Source organism: Acomys minous (genome assembly GCF_964271855.1).
Source record: "Acomys minous genome assembly, chromosome: 6".
NCBI classification, from domain to species: domain Eukaryota; kingdom Metazoa; phylum Chordata; class Mammalia; order Rodentia; family Muridae; genus Acomys; species Acomys minous.
In genome coordinates this window covers 17,868,225-17,881,559 of record NC_140487.1, presented here as the reverse complement: position 1 = coordinate 17,881,559, position 13,335 = coordinate 17,868,225, and the positions used below count along the sequence as shown (strand labels likewise).

Below are 13,335 nucleotides of genomic sequence, written 5' to 3'. Positions count from 1 at the left end.
ACATGTGAATCTGTCATTACCATTGGTTCCTGATGCTACAAAAGGCCCGTGCAGCCCATGTACCTCCCTGGCTGCCTTCTAGCCAGCGGCTTCAGAACCACCTGTGGACCCCACCTGTCTCCTCTATCCGAACTCCCAGAATGCCTTTCTTAGCACAACTGGGTGTCCACACAGATTCTATGAGTTGAATGTTATTTTCTGCTTAATGTTTAAAATTTTCTGTTTTTAAAAAAAATGCTACGTGAGGCTCCTGGAATACATGCTTTTGAACTCAGCTAGGAAGAGGACAAAAGGAGATATTAGGATGTGCAAATATGGCTGGATCCATGCAGCAAAAAGAAGGCCCACTCCTCTGCCACTGTGGCATGTGGCTATAGTCAAGTGTGGCAGAGGACAGTGTCTTTGGTTTTCTGGATCTTTACCCAGACCTCAGTGGAAGGTGGTATGGCAGGATGGAAGATTCTTCCAGAAGCTTCTTCTGGGGTCAGTGGGGTGTGTGTGGGGGGGGGGGACAGGGACACAAGGAAGCTCACAACTTTGTTGGTCTACGGGTGTCCCCGGAGGACATGTTACATAAGCCTACACCCAGGTATGTCATTTAGACTTGGATTTCACTGTGGTGCTCTGACCCAGCCATGGTCCTGAGGGAAGGTGCCAGCAGGAGGGAGCAATGGCCTGCTAAACACGCCCATATGTTCCTCCTCTACTGCACGATGCACACGGAGAACATACCAAGCACGTAAGAGCAAATAACTATAGCGATAGAAACGGGGCCGTGACCCTTTTATTTTATTAAAATGGCACGTAAATAGTAAAACAGCGTACTCAGCACATTAGACTTCTGCGAGCCCTGGGTGAGGGGCTGCAGAGTGGCCCTGGGGGCTCCCTGTTGAAGGTTGCAGACTCATGCATTGAGCAACTCGTGTTCTTTATCGGTTTTCCCAATAGCGTCAGGATTTGATAAGGGGTCCAGATCGGCAAAGAGGCTGAACCAGGCAGTCAGGTCAGAGGCAGCCTTCGCAGGCTCTGGGGAAAGAAAAAGAAACATGAACCAACCCATTTTTCCGAATGACCATCTCTGCCATGCTGGGCTCTGCCAGATCCAGCAACACGTTAGAAGGGTCGAATCCCATGAGGCTTGGTCTCTGTTAGGGAATTTCACATCCCTGGGAAGGCTGGCTAACACTCATAAGCTGTGGCCTGAGGCTTAGTTAGCTAGGCACCATCTGCACCTCCAGGGAAAGGCTCCAGCTCACAGAACTGCTCCAAACCCCACAGCCCTGTCTCTCTGCCTCAACCAGGAAGCAGAAGAGCGATTTCAGAAATCAGACTGAATGGCTGAGGAACCAAGGTGCTTTCCAGTGTCTGCTAGAGGGATCCCTTGAAGTTCCCCGGGCCAGGAGAAACCTGGTGTTTCTCTTTCCATCCTTCATCCATCCCAGAGGAGGTCAGACTCATGCCCCATCTCTGCCATTATGGTCTAAGGCAAAGCCCTTGATGTGCCTTCATTTCCCTTTGAGGACTTGAAATTCCTCCTTTCAGCATCACTGGGAGCCCTTCATCCAACCGCTCTTTCACCAAGACACCCACCCTAACTTCCCAGAAACCAGGATTAAGAGAGCCAAAGTGTCTTCCAGATGAGGAGAAAATTTTCAAAAGAGTGCCTCATGCCAGTGATTTATCAACAAGCTGAACTCTTTCGTATAAATCATTCCACATGAGTATCCACCTCGGGGGCTCAGTCCTCCACGCTTTTCTCCCTTTCCAGCAGGTGGAGGTGTCAGAAGCAGGAATAGACGTCTCCCTAACAGGGTGCCCTTCTAGCAGGGAGCAGCTAGGAATGTGCTTGCCATCTGGCTGAAAAGTCTCAAAACTGGCTAGAATGAAGCGATAGGATAGGATTAAAGCCACATAAACCGCCTTTGATCCTTCATCAAAATGACAGTGAACTGTTAAGATAGTGAACGAAGCACCTTATTTTTAGGTGCATTTCTCAGCATAATACCCAATGGGCGAATTACTTTGTAGTGACAGAATCAATGTATGGATTATGCCCTAATAGAGGAGATACAACTAGTGACCCCTAGGAACAGCTGGTAATGGCAAGACTAAGTAGTCTGAACAGTTCTCTGAATAGTAATAAAATAGGTTATCACTACAGGTAACCTTAACTGAATTCTACATGGCTTATTTTGATTTGACAGAGACAGGAGAGAATCTCAAGTTATCATGTTAGAAATCACATGAAGACACGACACGGTGTGGGGCAAGATGGATATAGATGGATTAGTTTATCTTAACTCTTGACAGAGAATATAAAGTTATCTTAAAGATATCCCCAGTAAAAAAAAAATATGCTACATCCTCACTTCCCCTTCCTCCAACCCTGTTACAGAGGTCCTCAGGAAATGATCACAGCCTTGCAGTTAGGAGCTAAGCCAGCTGACTGCACTTTGAGGCGACCCAATCCTCAGATCCCCTAGGTCTCCACCAGGAGTACAACCAGGTGCAAATTATTTGCACAGCACTTAAAAGAACATCATAGGAATACTTTCTGATGATAATGGGACAGACGTTTCCTCTAACGCCCCGTGGCCAAAGTGGGGGGGGGGCGAGGGGTGATGACCAAAATAACAGAGATAAAGCTGTGAATACACGTGAGATCTCCTGTCCAGCAGATGTTCACTACAGGGGCCTGTCCCGAGACAGAACAGATCTTAAGAGCTTGAAAGGACCTATTTTGACAGTTAGGAAGCTCCGCCTTTCCAGAGGCACTCTAACTCCATGCCTTACGTTTTAAAAACAGGATTTTTGGTATTTTTTTTAAAGGCAGTGGTCTTTCTACTTTGATATTTGCAGCTTATTATCTCAAGGATCACACGGTGATATAAATATTGGATGAACTCTCAGGTGAATCGGGTCAGTGCAATTATGAATTAGGATAGTAAGCCAAGAAAAAAAAAGCCAGAATGTAATTTCTAGGATCATGCATAATTCCTTACAGCACAGGCCTGCCATGAGCTCTAGACGCACAAGCGCAAAGTAGTAAAGAAACCGAGGAAGGGGATAGGTGGCTAGAAAGGAAGGCAGCTGCCATGGCAGAGGGGTAAGGCTGCATTACCTTTCCGTGCAGAGCGGTTGTCATTTGAACTGCTCATCTTTGGTGCTGGCCATGGAGTAGGAAGACTGCCATTGCTCTCTGACCAGCCTAATATTCAAAACCAAAGGACATTAGATCTAACAGGAACAGTCACCCCACTCCACCAGCTGCTGGGGACATATATGGTTCCCACCTACGGTGGCATCCAGCAGAGGATGGTGGGACAAGACCTTTAGAGAACAGGAGAAGCATCTGGTCATATCCGGTTGAAATACATAGGAAACTAAGGAAGACAAGGGATTTTTGAAAGCAACCAAAAAGTTGCTAGCATCATAGCACTGTTTTGCCTTTTATGTTTTTTTTTCCTTTTATGTTTTATACCCATTTTGTTGCAGAGTATGGTGACTTCGTGACCACACCAAAAGCCATCAGGAAACCAAGAGCTATGGTTTCATGTCACAAACGAGGAAGCCTAAAACTGAATACCAGTCACACAGCGATAGAACCAGCAGTCACACATATCTACTAAGAGGGTCTTGTGCATCTATTTCCTGTTTATTGGAAAGTTGAATTAATAGTTAAGTAGCAGTCCAACCTACAAGATGGGAGGGGGAAGCTGTGTTAGCATTGAATTTATGCCATATCTTACAGTGTCACTTGGCTTGTGTAACCCAGCATTCTGTCATAGCCTTGTACCCTGCTGTAGAGAACGACCAGAGGCCTTCAGCACTCCTATTTCAGGGAAGCAAGCTCCATTCCCTTCAGCATTGATTGTTTGTCCTGGATATTTTGGCATGTCTCATCCTTAATTTAGAAATTTACTATATCTGTCTTTGAACCTCTGCTCTACTGTTTTCTGAAAGAGGTATGGACGTTTTTCTTCAGAACCCTGAATAGCTAGCTATTTGCTGATTAAGCGCATTGCTAAGTCTCATGTTAAAATGTTGACCATCAATCAGAGCATCCCTATGGGCATCACTGTGCCTAAAACTTTTACTGAGATTTCCTTGCTTACAGTATTTTGTATTTCTTTATAAAGAATAATTTAGACTCCAGAAAAGCCGCCAAGAGAGACCATGTTTGGATTGCAGAGTTCAGAGGAGTCAGGGAATACAGTTTCTTTAAGGAAGAAAGTCACACTGTATATACTACAAAAATTACATGATTGAATGCCATTTGCTTAGCCTGCTAGTTTAATGTCCACACATTCCGATGGACTCAATTACACAATTATACTATTTTTTTATTAGTTTGTATTTTTGCTACATTTAGGAGCCATGAACTCTTGAAGACATGAGTTGTGGATTATTTCAATTTTGCATTATCTAGGAAACTGACTGGCACACAGTAGGGGTTCAGACAAATGACTCTTGAGTTAAGACAAACTACTAAAACTCCTCTGTAAGTAAATGGCAAGAAGTGCCCTCTTGGTGCATTATCCTGAGATGGTGACATGGTACTTGGCAGCCCATATGGTCTCTAATTCTTACTGGCAAGATGTACTTCGTTTTAGACAGTCAATACACAGACTTAATGATGAAGACTAACAAGTAATGAAACAGATGGCCCGTGAACTATTTCCTTGGTATAAAACAATGGAAAACAGAAAGGATTTTCAATTGCACTGCTATTTGTTGAAATGGTACTTAAACATATAGTCAGCATGATTCATAAGCAAGCAGAAGCTTCAGATGTCAAGGGGGCCTTCTGGGATGCTGGAATTCAAACTTCACTGTAGTTATTTACAAGAAATCCTTGACCTGCTCTCTTACAGAGAGTGAGTTTTATGGCATGTAAATTATACTTCCATAAAACAATTTTAAATGACCAGTATTTGGTGTGATCCAGGAATAACAAAACCTCCCGAGTTCCTAGAAAATTGGTCCTAAACCATTTTCCTTCTGGACCCAAGTCACATAAAAGCAGTAAACGTGGAAAGTGAAAGTCATGGTGCAAATGTGCCCAATAATGCCCGTTAGAGGAAAAGCCAAGAGAAGTTAAAAGCTAACTTGCTAACAGTCACCCTATTTTTTTTTTTTTGTAGTCCTTCCTTGTCCCTAACACCTGCTCACCAGCACCAGTGCCTCTTTCCCTCCAACCCTGAAGCCTGTCTCCTGATTGATGTACATCAGAGATGCAGGGCCCACATCATCTGTAAGAGATGCTGCCTGACTGAAATGGGCTCTTTGGGGCCAGTGTGAGTTTAGGGAACAGTGTCTCAGATGGCCCATTGGCTGGCTGGCTGAGCAGGTTTGTTAGGAGGTGGATGGGGCCAGAATGAGGAGAAAAGCCCATTCAGAAGCAGAGGGGCCTACTTCAGGACGGTATCTTCCTGGGCAGCCATGAGAAATTGTGCAGCTTTAGGCTCTTGGGTGTCTCACTGTGCTCTCTGACATGGAAGCATTACTTTCAGAGACCACCTGAACCGACTCAGGGGAAAACTGTTTGAGGAGCGAGTCTCCTAGGGCTGGATGCTTCCCTCACCTCCGTGTGCTCTTTGATAACAGAAGTTCCACAAGAAAATGCTTCTGCTTTAAAACCATGCATGGCACCCATCTCTAAGCACAGCTATCAAGAACACTGGAGTACCGGCCTGTACTCAACTCACTGTGTTTTTCAGAATACACAGTGGGTTACAATCCTCAAGGCAGAACTAAGCACTCTACAGTGGCGCTTGCCTCCTTGCACGTAGCAAGCCACTTGAAAACTTACAAACGAATCTGTATTATCAAGTCACATTTTTACAGTACCAGAAACAGAAACTGCATTGTCTCTTTTCTTAAAGATTTTTTTCCCCCTCAAGACAGAGTCTCTGTGTAACAGAGCCCCAGATGTCCTGGACTCCATTTGTAGACCAGGCTGGCCTTGAACTCACAGAGAACTGCCGGCCTCTGCTTCCCGAGTTCTCGGGTTAAAGGTGTGTGCCGCTATGGCCAGCTACAAAAGACTTGTTTTAATTAAGTGTATGACTGTGTGAAGTGTGTGGGTATATGCAAGTGAGTGTAGATGCCACTGAGGCCAGAGGCATCACACCCTGTTGGAACTGGAGTTACAGGTAGTTTTGAGCTACTTAACCTGGGCACTGGGAAACAAACTTAGGTCCTCTGTAAGAGCAATACCACTTACTCTTAGTGGCTAAACCATTTCTTCAGGACCCATTTAAAGGGATAATGATGCAAGATTTCTTTATAAAGGAAAAAAATGTCCTTGTTTTCTTTTGAGGGTGCTGGGAAGTCACACTCAGGGCACTGTGCAATCTAAGCAAATGCTCCCAGCCTACAAATGCCATCCAACACAACTCCTCTGTAAATAGGGACTGCTTGGTATTGCTCAGTTCTGTCTGGGCAACACTGAGACCCCACAAAAGGAGGCTTTCTCACAGCAGGGCCACACAGGAGGGAAGAAGACCGTGAAGCCATCTCCTCTTTAGGAGTTGAGATGGTGGGACAGGATAGCGTTCCTCGGCAATTCTCCAGGCATATGGACATCCTGGTGCCTCCTCACGGTGTGCACAATCAACAGCTAGTACATAGAGTCACATTCACTTCTTAAAATCCATCCAGCAGCTTAAATATGGGCATGAGGGGATAAAATGGCATTGACGTGATCCCAGCTACTGAGTAAATGCTTAGTGGCAATCTCAGCCTCCTTCATATCACTCTGAAAAGTATATAGGGGAAGGGCACTATGAGCGTTAATTATGGATGGAACAACAACTAGATTTTGAATGTCTTGGCTTCTGTCAGGAAAATACTGCTGTTTAGAGAGAACTCAGTATCACTAATATTCTAGTAACTGTCACCAGCTGTTCCCTAGTCAGTGACTGTTGGCAGAGGCATTTTTAACAAATAGGTGTGGCTAGAAAGATGTCTTCTCACCTCAAGAGAAATTCTTTTAAAAGAAGGCTAGTGAAGGGTGGAGGCAGGAGGGCACTCGAGCTCAGGAACAGACTCTTTGAGCTCTGGTTTCCTTTGCTATGCCAATGGGCTACCCATTTTCAGAAAACACATATAAAAATCTGCTAGAGCAGCCCTGCCTGCTTTGCGTCTGCATGCGTAAATATCCATGAGCCAGAATGAACCTTGGCCATCAACAGAAGCAAGCTGAGCCAAAGCATGCAGACCAGAGAATGCTTTTTTATGACTGTGTCCCACCACTTAAAGCAAAAGGCCCTGGCAGGGTTACTATCTCAGCCGCGGGGGGGGGGGGGGGGGGGGGCGAGGGTCAACTGGGTGGGAGTTAGCTATGAAAAAACAAAGTAGGAAAGCCACAACAACTATGGCCACAACCCTATTGGGTCTATTGCACACACCTGCAAGGTGTTTGCAAGATTCCTGTCTCACTGGGCTTAAGTGCAAATGAACTGGGATCTTGTGTGTAGTAGGAAAGCAAGAGAGCAGGCTCTTAGTAAAATGAGGCTGCTTTCAGATTTTTTTCTATCCCTAAAGTATTATCACGTCTTAGGCTCATCACCTTTTAACCTAGTGTCATGTCATTTGCCAGCTGCTCTCACTCTTATTGCCTGTCATCCACCCATCTACCCATCCACCTATCCACCCACCTGCCTGTCCATCCATCCTTCAAACAGGTATATTTTAAACATCCACTGAATTCTAGGCATTGAGCTATGATCTGAAAATATGGTGAGCAACACAATTGTGGATCCTGTTTCTATGACAACCCAAGGAAGAGACAGAAATGAAATCAGTTTTGCCATAAGGTGAGGTAAGAGGGTGATTTAAGTACAGCGTGTACTGGGAGTGTGGAGCAGAAGCAGCTAATGCAGATTGCTGGGGTGTGGATGGACTAACATCAAGACTGAGACCTAGCAGAAGTCAGCCAAGTATAGCACTATGTGTGTGTGTAGGTGGGGACCACATGCTCTATGGAGAACAATGTGCCAAGGCCGTGTTGGTGGAAAGATTTGGCTGCACGAAAGCTCAGTATGCCTAGAGGCCAGTGGATGGATAACATATATGATTCACAGTGTAGTGCTGTGTGTCTGTAATCTTAGCCCTTGAGAGTCTGAGGCAAGAGGATTGATGAAAGTTTCAGGACAGCCTTGGCCACCTAGTAAATTCCGGGACAGGTTGGTCTATATCTCCAACACCACCATCTAAAAAAGGAAACTGGTTCATTGGCACAGTTACATCATTGAGTCCTGCTAAGTAAAGGTGCGGGAGTTGTGGGCAGCCAGGAAACTGGGGCTAGATACTAAAGAACCTTGTAGACCAAGCTGAGAACGTAGCCCTCACTACAGTGGTAAGAAGTGTAAGAACTGGGCAAGGCACATGACCTTTTGAGGTTCTTGGATTTCCTCATCTACAGAGTGGGTAGAGGGGTCAGTTGTGAAGGACTCTTCTATGGTACACCAGGGGCATTTGAATCCCATTGGCGCTAACAGTCCTGCTGGCCCGGGCTGAGCACTCACTTGTGTTCACACCATAAATCCACCCTGATCTCTTTCCCTTGACATTTTTCCATGGAGAACTGGAAATGTGAGTTGCTTGGCACCAGGCTAACGCAGGAGGAGGAGGAGGTGAGCTCGGCCTGAGGTTTATTTGAGATAACCCAAACTAAAACCCACCCTAAAAGTAACACCATCTAAGAATTTAGCAAAATGAGGAATGCCCTGCAGGACCACGAGGCCCTCTGATTCTGCGAATGTGGAACAGGAATTCTAGCTTTGGGTTGCAGACTCCTATGCTAAGAGAGCTCCTGGGGCATTTGAGTGGCTGGCAATCTTTCCCGTATCAGAGTCTACTTACAAATTAAAAAAAATTTAAATTAAAAGGATGAATTATGTGGCTTCCAAGCCTTCCTTAATGTCTGCTTGCTCAGCACACTTGGCTGTCTCACTTACTCATATGTAGAAGCTCCAGGAAGGCACAGTTTCTCATCACTTCACTGATACAGGAAGTCCTAGCCACATGTTAGTTTTTTTTTTTTTTGGGTCAACTTAACACAAGCTAGAGTCATCTAGGAAGCGGGACCCTTAGCTGAGGAATTCCCACTGTGAGAGTAAGCTGTGGACAAGCCTATGGATAAGTTTTCTTAATTAATGATGGATGTGGGAGGGACCAGCCCACTCTGGGTGGTACCACACCAGGGCAGATGGTCGGGTGTCCTACAAGAAAGCAAGCTGATAAGCACATGGGTTGATGAGGTCATTACTCCACTAATCTTTTAGGGTATCTGCCCCTGAGCTAACTAAAGAAAGCATACTTGGTGCAGGGTAAACAGATACAATTGGCAAACCCTGACTGGCCAGGGGAATAGGTTACAGATCCAAGGTCTCTTTTGATGATAGGCTAAATTAAATAATAATGCAGAAACTCACCAATAACGTGACAAGCAGTCAAGGGGGGGAAAAAAAAAGCAGGCTGAGTAAGCCACGGAGAGCAAGCCAGTAAGTAGCATTCCTCCATGGTTCTGCCTCCAGCTTCCTGCTTGAGTTCCTGCCAGGAATTTCCTCAATAATGGGCTGTAAGGCAGAAGTGTGACAGGAAATAAACCCTGACATCCCCAGGTTGCTTTCCATAGTGGTTTTTATCACGGCAACAGAAAATAAGCTGGGCTACCCCTATCAGGCCAACAACTTCAGAAACCCTGAGGACAACGCATTCAACAAATGTTTAAAATGACTTGCTCAGACCTGCAGTTTTTGTTGTGAGTTCCTACAGCTTGGACTAGGAAGGAAGGAAAGAAGGCAGGCAGGCAGGCAGGCTTGTCTTCTTCCCTTTTCTTTGTAGTCCCCCTGGAGGGTCAGAGAAGAAAATGAGAAGAGAGCCCGGAAGGAGGGCAAGCAGAATAGATTCTAGAAGATTAAACACAGAAGAGAAGAAAAAGGAAGGAGAGAGGGGAGAGGGGAAACAAACAGGGAAGGAAGTAGAGGAAGATGAAGAATGAAAGTGTGGGCATTGCTAATGACTAGAGGTAGCCAGAGTCCTCCACCTCTGCCTTCTGACCTCTTGACCCAGAAGGTATCTCAGCCCTTTAAGAAAGCCAGGCAACGGTGTTTTCATGTTCAAGCATTGTCTATAAAATCTTCTATGATGACCCAATTTCAAATATTCTACTCTGGACCATCGTTCAGTTTTGTCTCTCTCTACTACCATCACCACGTTGCCTGCCCAAGTGAACTCATTCCTGTGTAAAATCAGGAACCCCACAGGCAGGCTGATCACTACAAGCCCTGTTTCCCCGGGCAGTAGATGCCCTAAGGGCTTGTGGGAAGGTCCTCCGCTCTCAGACATTGCAGTGAGAGGTCCCAGGAGTCCTGGTGGCAAGCATGGACTCCTTTGTCAGGCAGCCCAGGTTCAAAGTCTGGCCACCTTTACCAAGGGTGTGACTTTAGGCCAACAAACTGCTTGCTTCTGTTTTCCAGTCTGTAAAGTGTGGTGGCCCTTTGCTGGGAAGCAATAGACTAAATGGATATGTTTGCACAGGAAAAGACCACAGTTGTTGGCACCCAGCACGAGCTTGTCTTGAGGACTGGCTCATGTGACCTTGCAGTGTATGACTGGTAGATTCACAGCATTACTTTATTTTACACCTCAACCTCTCAGAGATGGGAGCCAAACCACAGATAAGATGCTGCCGGGATAGGAAGCCTAGACCAATACCTCACTTACTTAAATATTAAGTAAGAGCCCAGAGATCTGCAGAGAGATTCACCACTGCTACCATAAGAGGAAGAAGAAGGGGGAAACTATAAAATAAAGCTGGACTCAACTCCCCACCAACCTACGTACACACACACACACACACACACACACACACACACACACACACACACACAGTGCCACAGAGTCAGTATGCCAACAAGCCTCACCTCTCATATTTAGTTTCTTAATTATTTCAGTTGTTGCTGAATATAGGTTTTGACATGATCTGGTTGGGCAGAAGAATCCATTTTAATACAATGTGGCCAGGGTTTAATAGTCATTACCGAACTCTTATTAATATACAACTACTCATGCATATTAGATGGATTTTCTATTCCCCCCCATGAGTGCAGTGAGAAAGGAAATCCTAAGCTAAGATTCATCCTTTCTTAGTTGGAGATGAGCGGAATCCTGACCAAAACCTACAAGGTGCTCAGTCACCGCAAGCAGCCGTCCTGGCTCTATATCCATATCACATGCATCTGGAAAGTTCCCTCAGTCAGGGAAGCACTGGACAGCATGAAAGCTGCTCCCACTGAGAGTCCAGAGCTGTAGTGGACAAGGAGTGGGCTGATATTTTTTTTAACCACATAGACATTTTCCCCTTGGTATGCCAAATCCTCTGGGCATTCTGTTGGTAGCCATTTACATGCAAAGGAAACTCCGAAGTCACCGAGTGATCTTCGTTAGCATCAGTCTTGCTAGAAGCCCCGAGGAAGAGAGAAGACCAACAACCAAGATGATGCAGTTAAACAACAAAGCAGATCATGCTGTTTGGTAGCTAAGGATGCTGTGATGGTTCCCAACATGGCTGCTGAAAGGAGGCCAGAGATTTGCCCAGTGTGCTCAAGCCTCATATACCCTGTTGGCATATATGGACCAGCTTACAACATGGACTGGACTTTGTGGCCTTGAGGCACCCCTCCCCTTCTTTGGTCCTCTCATTCTTGCTCAGGGGGCTTAAAGAACTGTTCTTCCTGAAGACTTTGTTCGTGCTGTGCATGTCCTTGCCTTATGGGGCCAATACAGGTGGTTGCCTCCTCTGCCCATGTGGCTAATTCTCATCCCCAGCAAGCCTTGCTTGGCTCTCACCTTCCTAGCAAGACCCTGTTTAGTCACTCTGCCATCCCTCAACACTGGCTCTCAATTGTTCCATCTCCCCTGCCGATCACAGGTCACTCTAAGCTACTGTGTTGATTTTTCTCAGTATGTTTATCATTTCCTGTTTCTTTCCCGTTAGAAAACGAATTCCAGGAAGGTGGAGAGCTTTGCCTGTTGTGGCCACAGATGCATTTCCAGTGCTGGCCACACAGAGGGACCTAGAAGATGCTTGTTAATGAGGGAGCACCTTGCTAAAGCATTAGGATGGCAAATGGCAAACGGAATTGTTTGCCCGAAAAATGAGCAGCCTCCCTTTGTGCAACCTCATTCCCTTCCCAGGTCACACCTTGCATTTCTCTCTTACTGTTGGAACATCTCCCTCCAGTTGTCCCACAAGTGCTCTGGTGCCTTCTCTCAGGCACGGTGCAAGGCTGAAATAGGTGCAAAGCCCACAGTCGCCGCCTTGTTACAGCTCTTGGTTTCTCTCTGACCAGAGCTCTTCACACATTGTCTGTCCAGGAAGAGGCTGAGGGACCCTGCTTTCTCACTCTTGCATTAACTGTCAGCCTCCACAACTCCCTGTAGCAGCAGGGCACACAGGTCTCCAAAGTTGGGGGTTGGTTTACAACGGATCATTCTGTAGCCCAGTTAGAAGGACAATGGAACCTCACAGAGGTGGGCTGAAGATCTGGCCTCGGGAGCCTCCCACACCTCTTAGGGCCTCCCCTATAAGGTGGTTGGGGTTAGAGTCAAGAGAGCTGACAGACTCACTCCCTGGACTTCACCCAGTGAAGGCAGGGGTGCAGGGGATGCGGGGGAGTGAAACCGGAGCTGAAACTCAGTGAGCAGAAGCACACTTGTAGCATTCTCTCCTTCTGCGCAGTCTCCAGCTTTGTGACTGCTAAGATGTGAGGCCGCTGCAAAGCAGGCTTCACAAAAAAAAAAGGAGGAGGTCATTCCCAAAGAAGAGACTCGTTGTTTTTTGTTTTTTCATCTTGCCCCTCCAGCTCCTGTATGAATGATCTCATTTCCAAAGGCTCAAGGTAGTAATAGCCCATAATTACTTAATCACTCTCCTCTGCCATTTGTTCTCCACTTTGAGCGCCAGATGAACGTGTTGTTTATTAAGGAGACAGCTTAAGTTCATAGAAAAACCAAAACAATTAGAAACTTTCTTAATGGTAGGAATTCCTATCTTGGTTTACGTAGCATGAGACGAAGGGGGGGGAAAAAGCTTACAATAGAAGAAAACGATTTCCTTCTCAAGCCCAGTTTAGAAACTCAAGACTTGACCATGGAGCTTGCTCTTGGTGGGGACAACAACATGTAGCCGGATGCTGAGCCCTGCTGCACCCTGAACCCTGCTGAGTGGAGATCACTCAGGTCAGGGTGAAAGCCGTTTGTTCTGAGGCTGAGATGGGGATTGACTTTGTATGCTTTAGTCAGAATAGGAATGATGAGTTTGCG

The 13,335-nt window shown here is 46.0% G+C and overlaps 1 protein-coding gene across 10 annotated transcripts in view; it reads right to left on the bottom strand.

Moving 5' to 3' along the window:
* Positions 1-754: 754 nt before the first annotated feature.
* Positions 755-13,335, bottom strand: part of ICA1 (islet cell autoantigen 1) — a 138,821-nt gene continuing 126,240 nt past the window's right edge. For 8 of the 10 annotated variants that reach the window (XM_084785913.1, XM_084785918.1, XM_084785915.1 and 5 more), the window contains exons 14-15: positions 3,122-3,208; positions 755-1,026 (exon numbers count right to left, since the gene is read on the bottom strand). In XM_084785913.1, the coding sequence (XP_084642039.1) occupies positions 905-1,026; positions 3,122-3,208 (209 nt within the window). In that variant the 3' untranslated portion in view covers positions 755-904. The remainder of the gene's footprint in view (positions 1,027-3,121; positions 3,209-13,335) is intronic. The other 2 variants (XM_084785922.1, XM_084785914.1) reach the window with 1 other exon arrangement.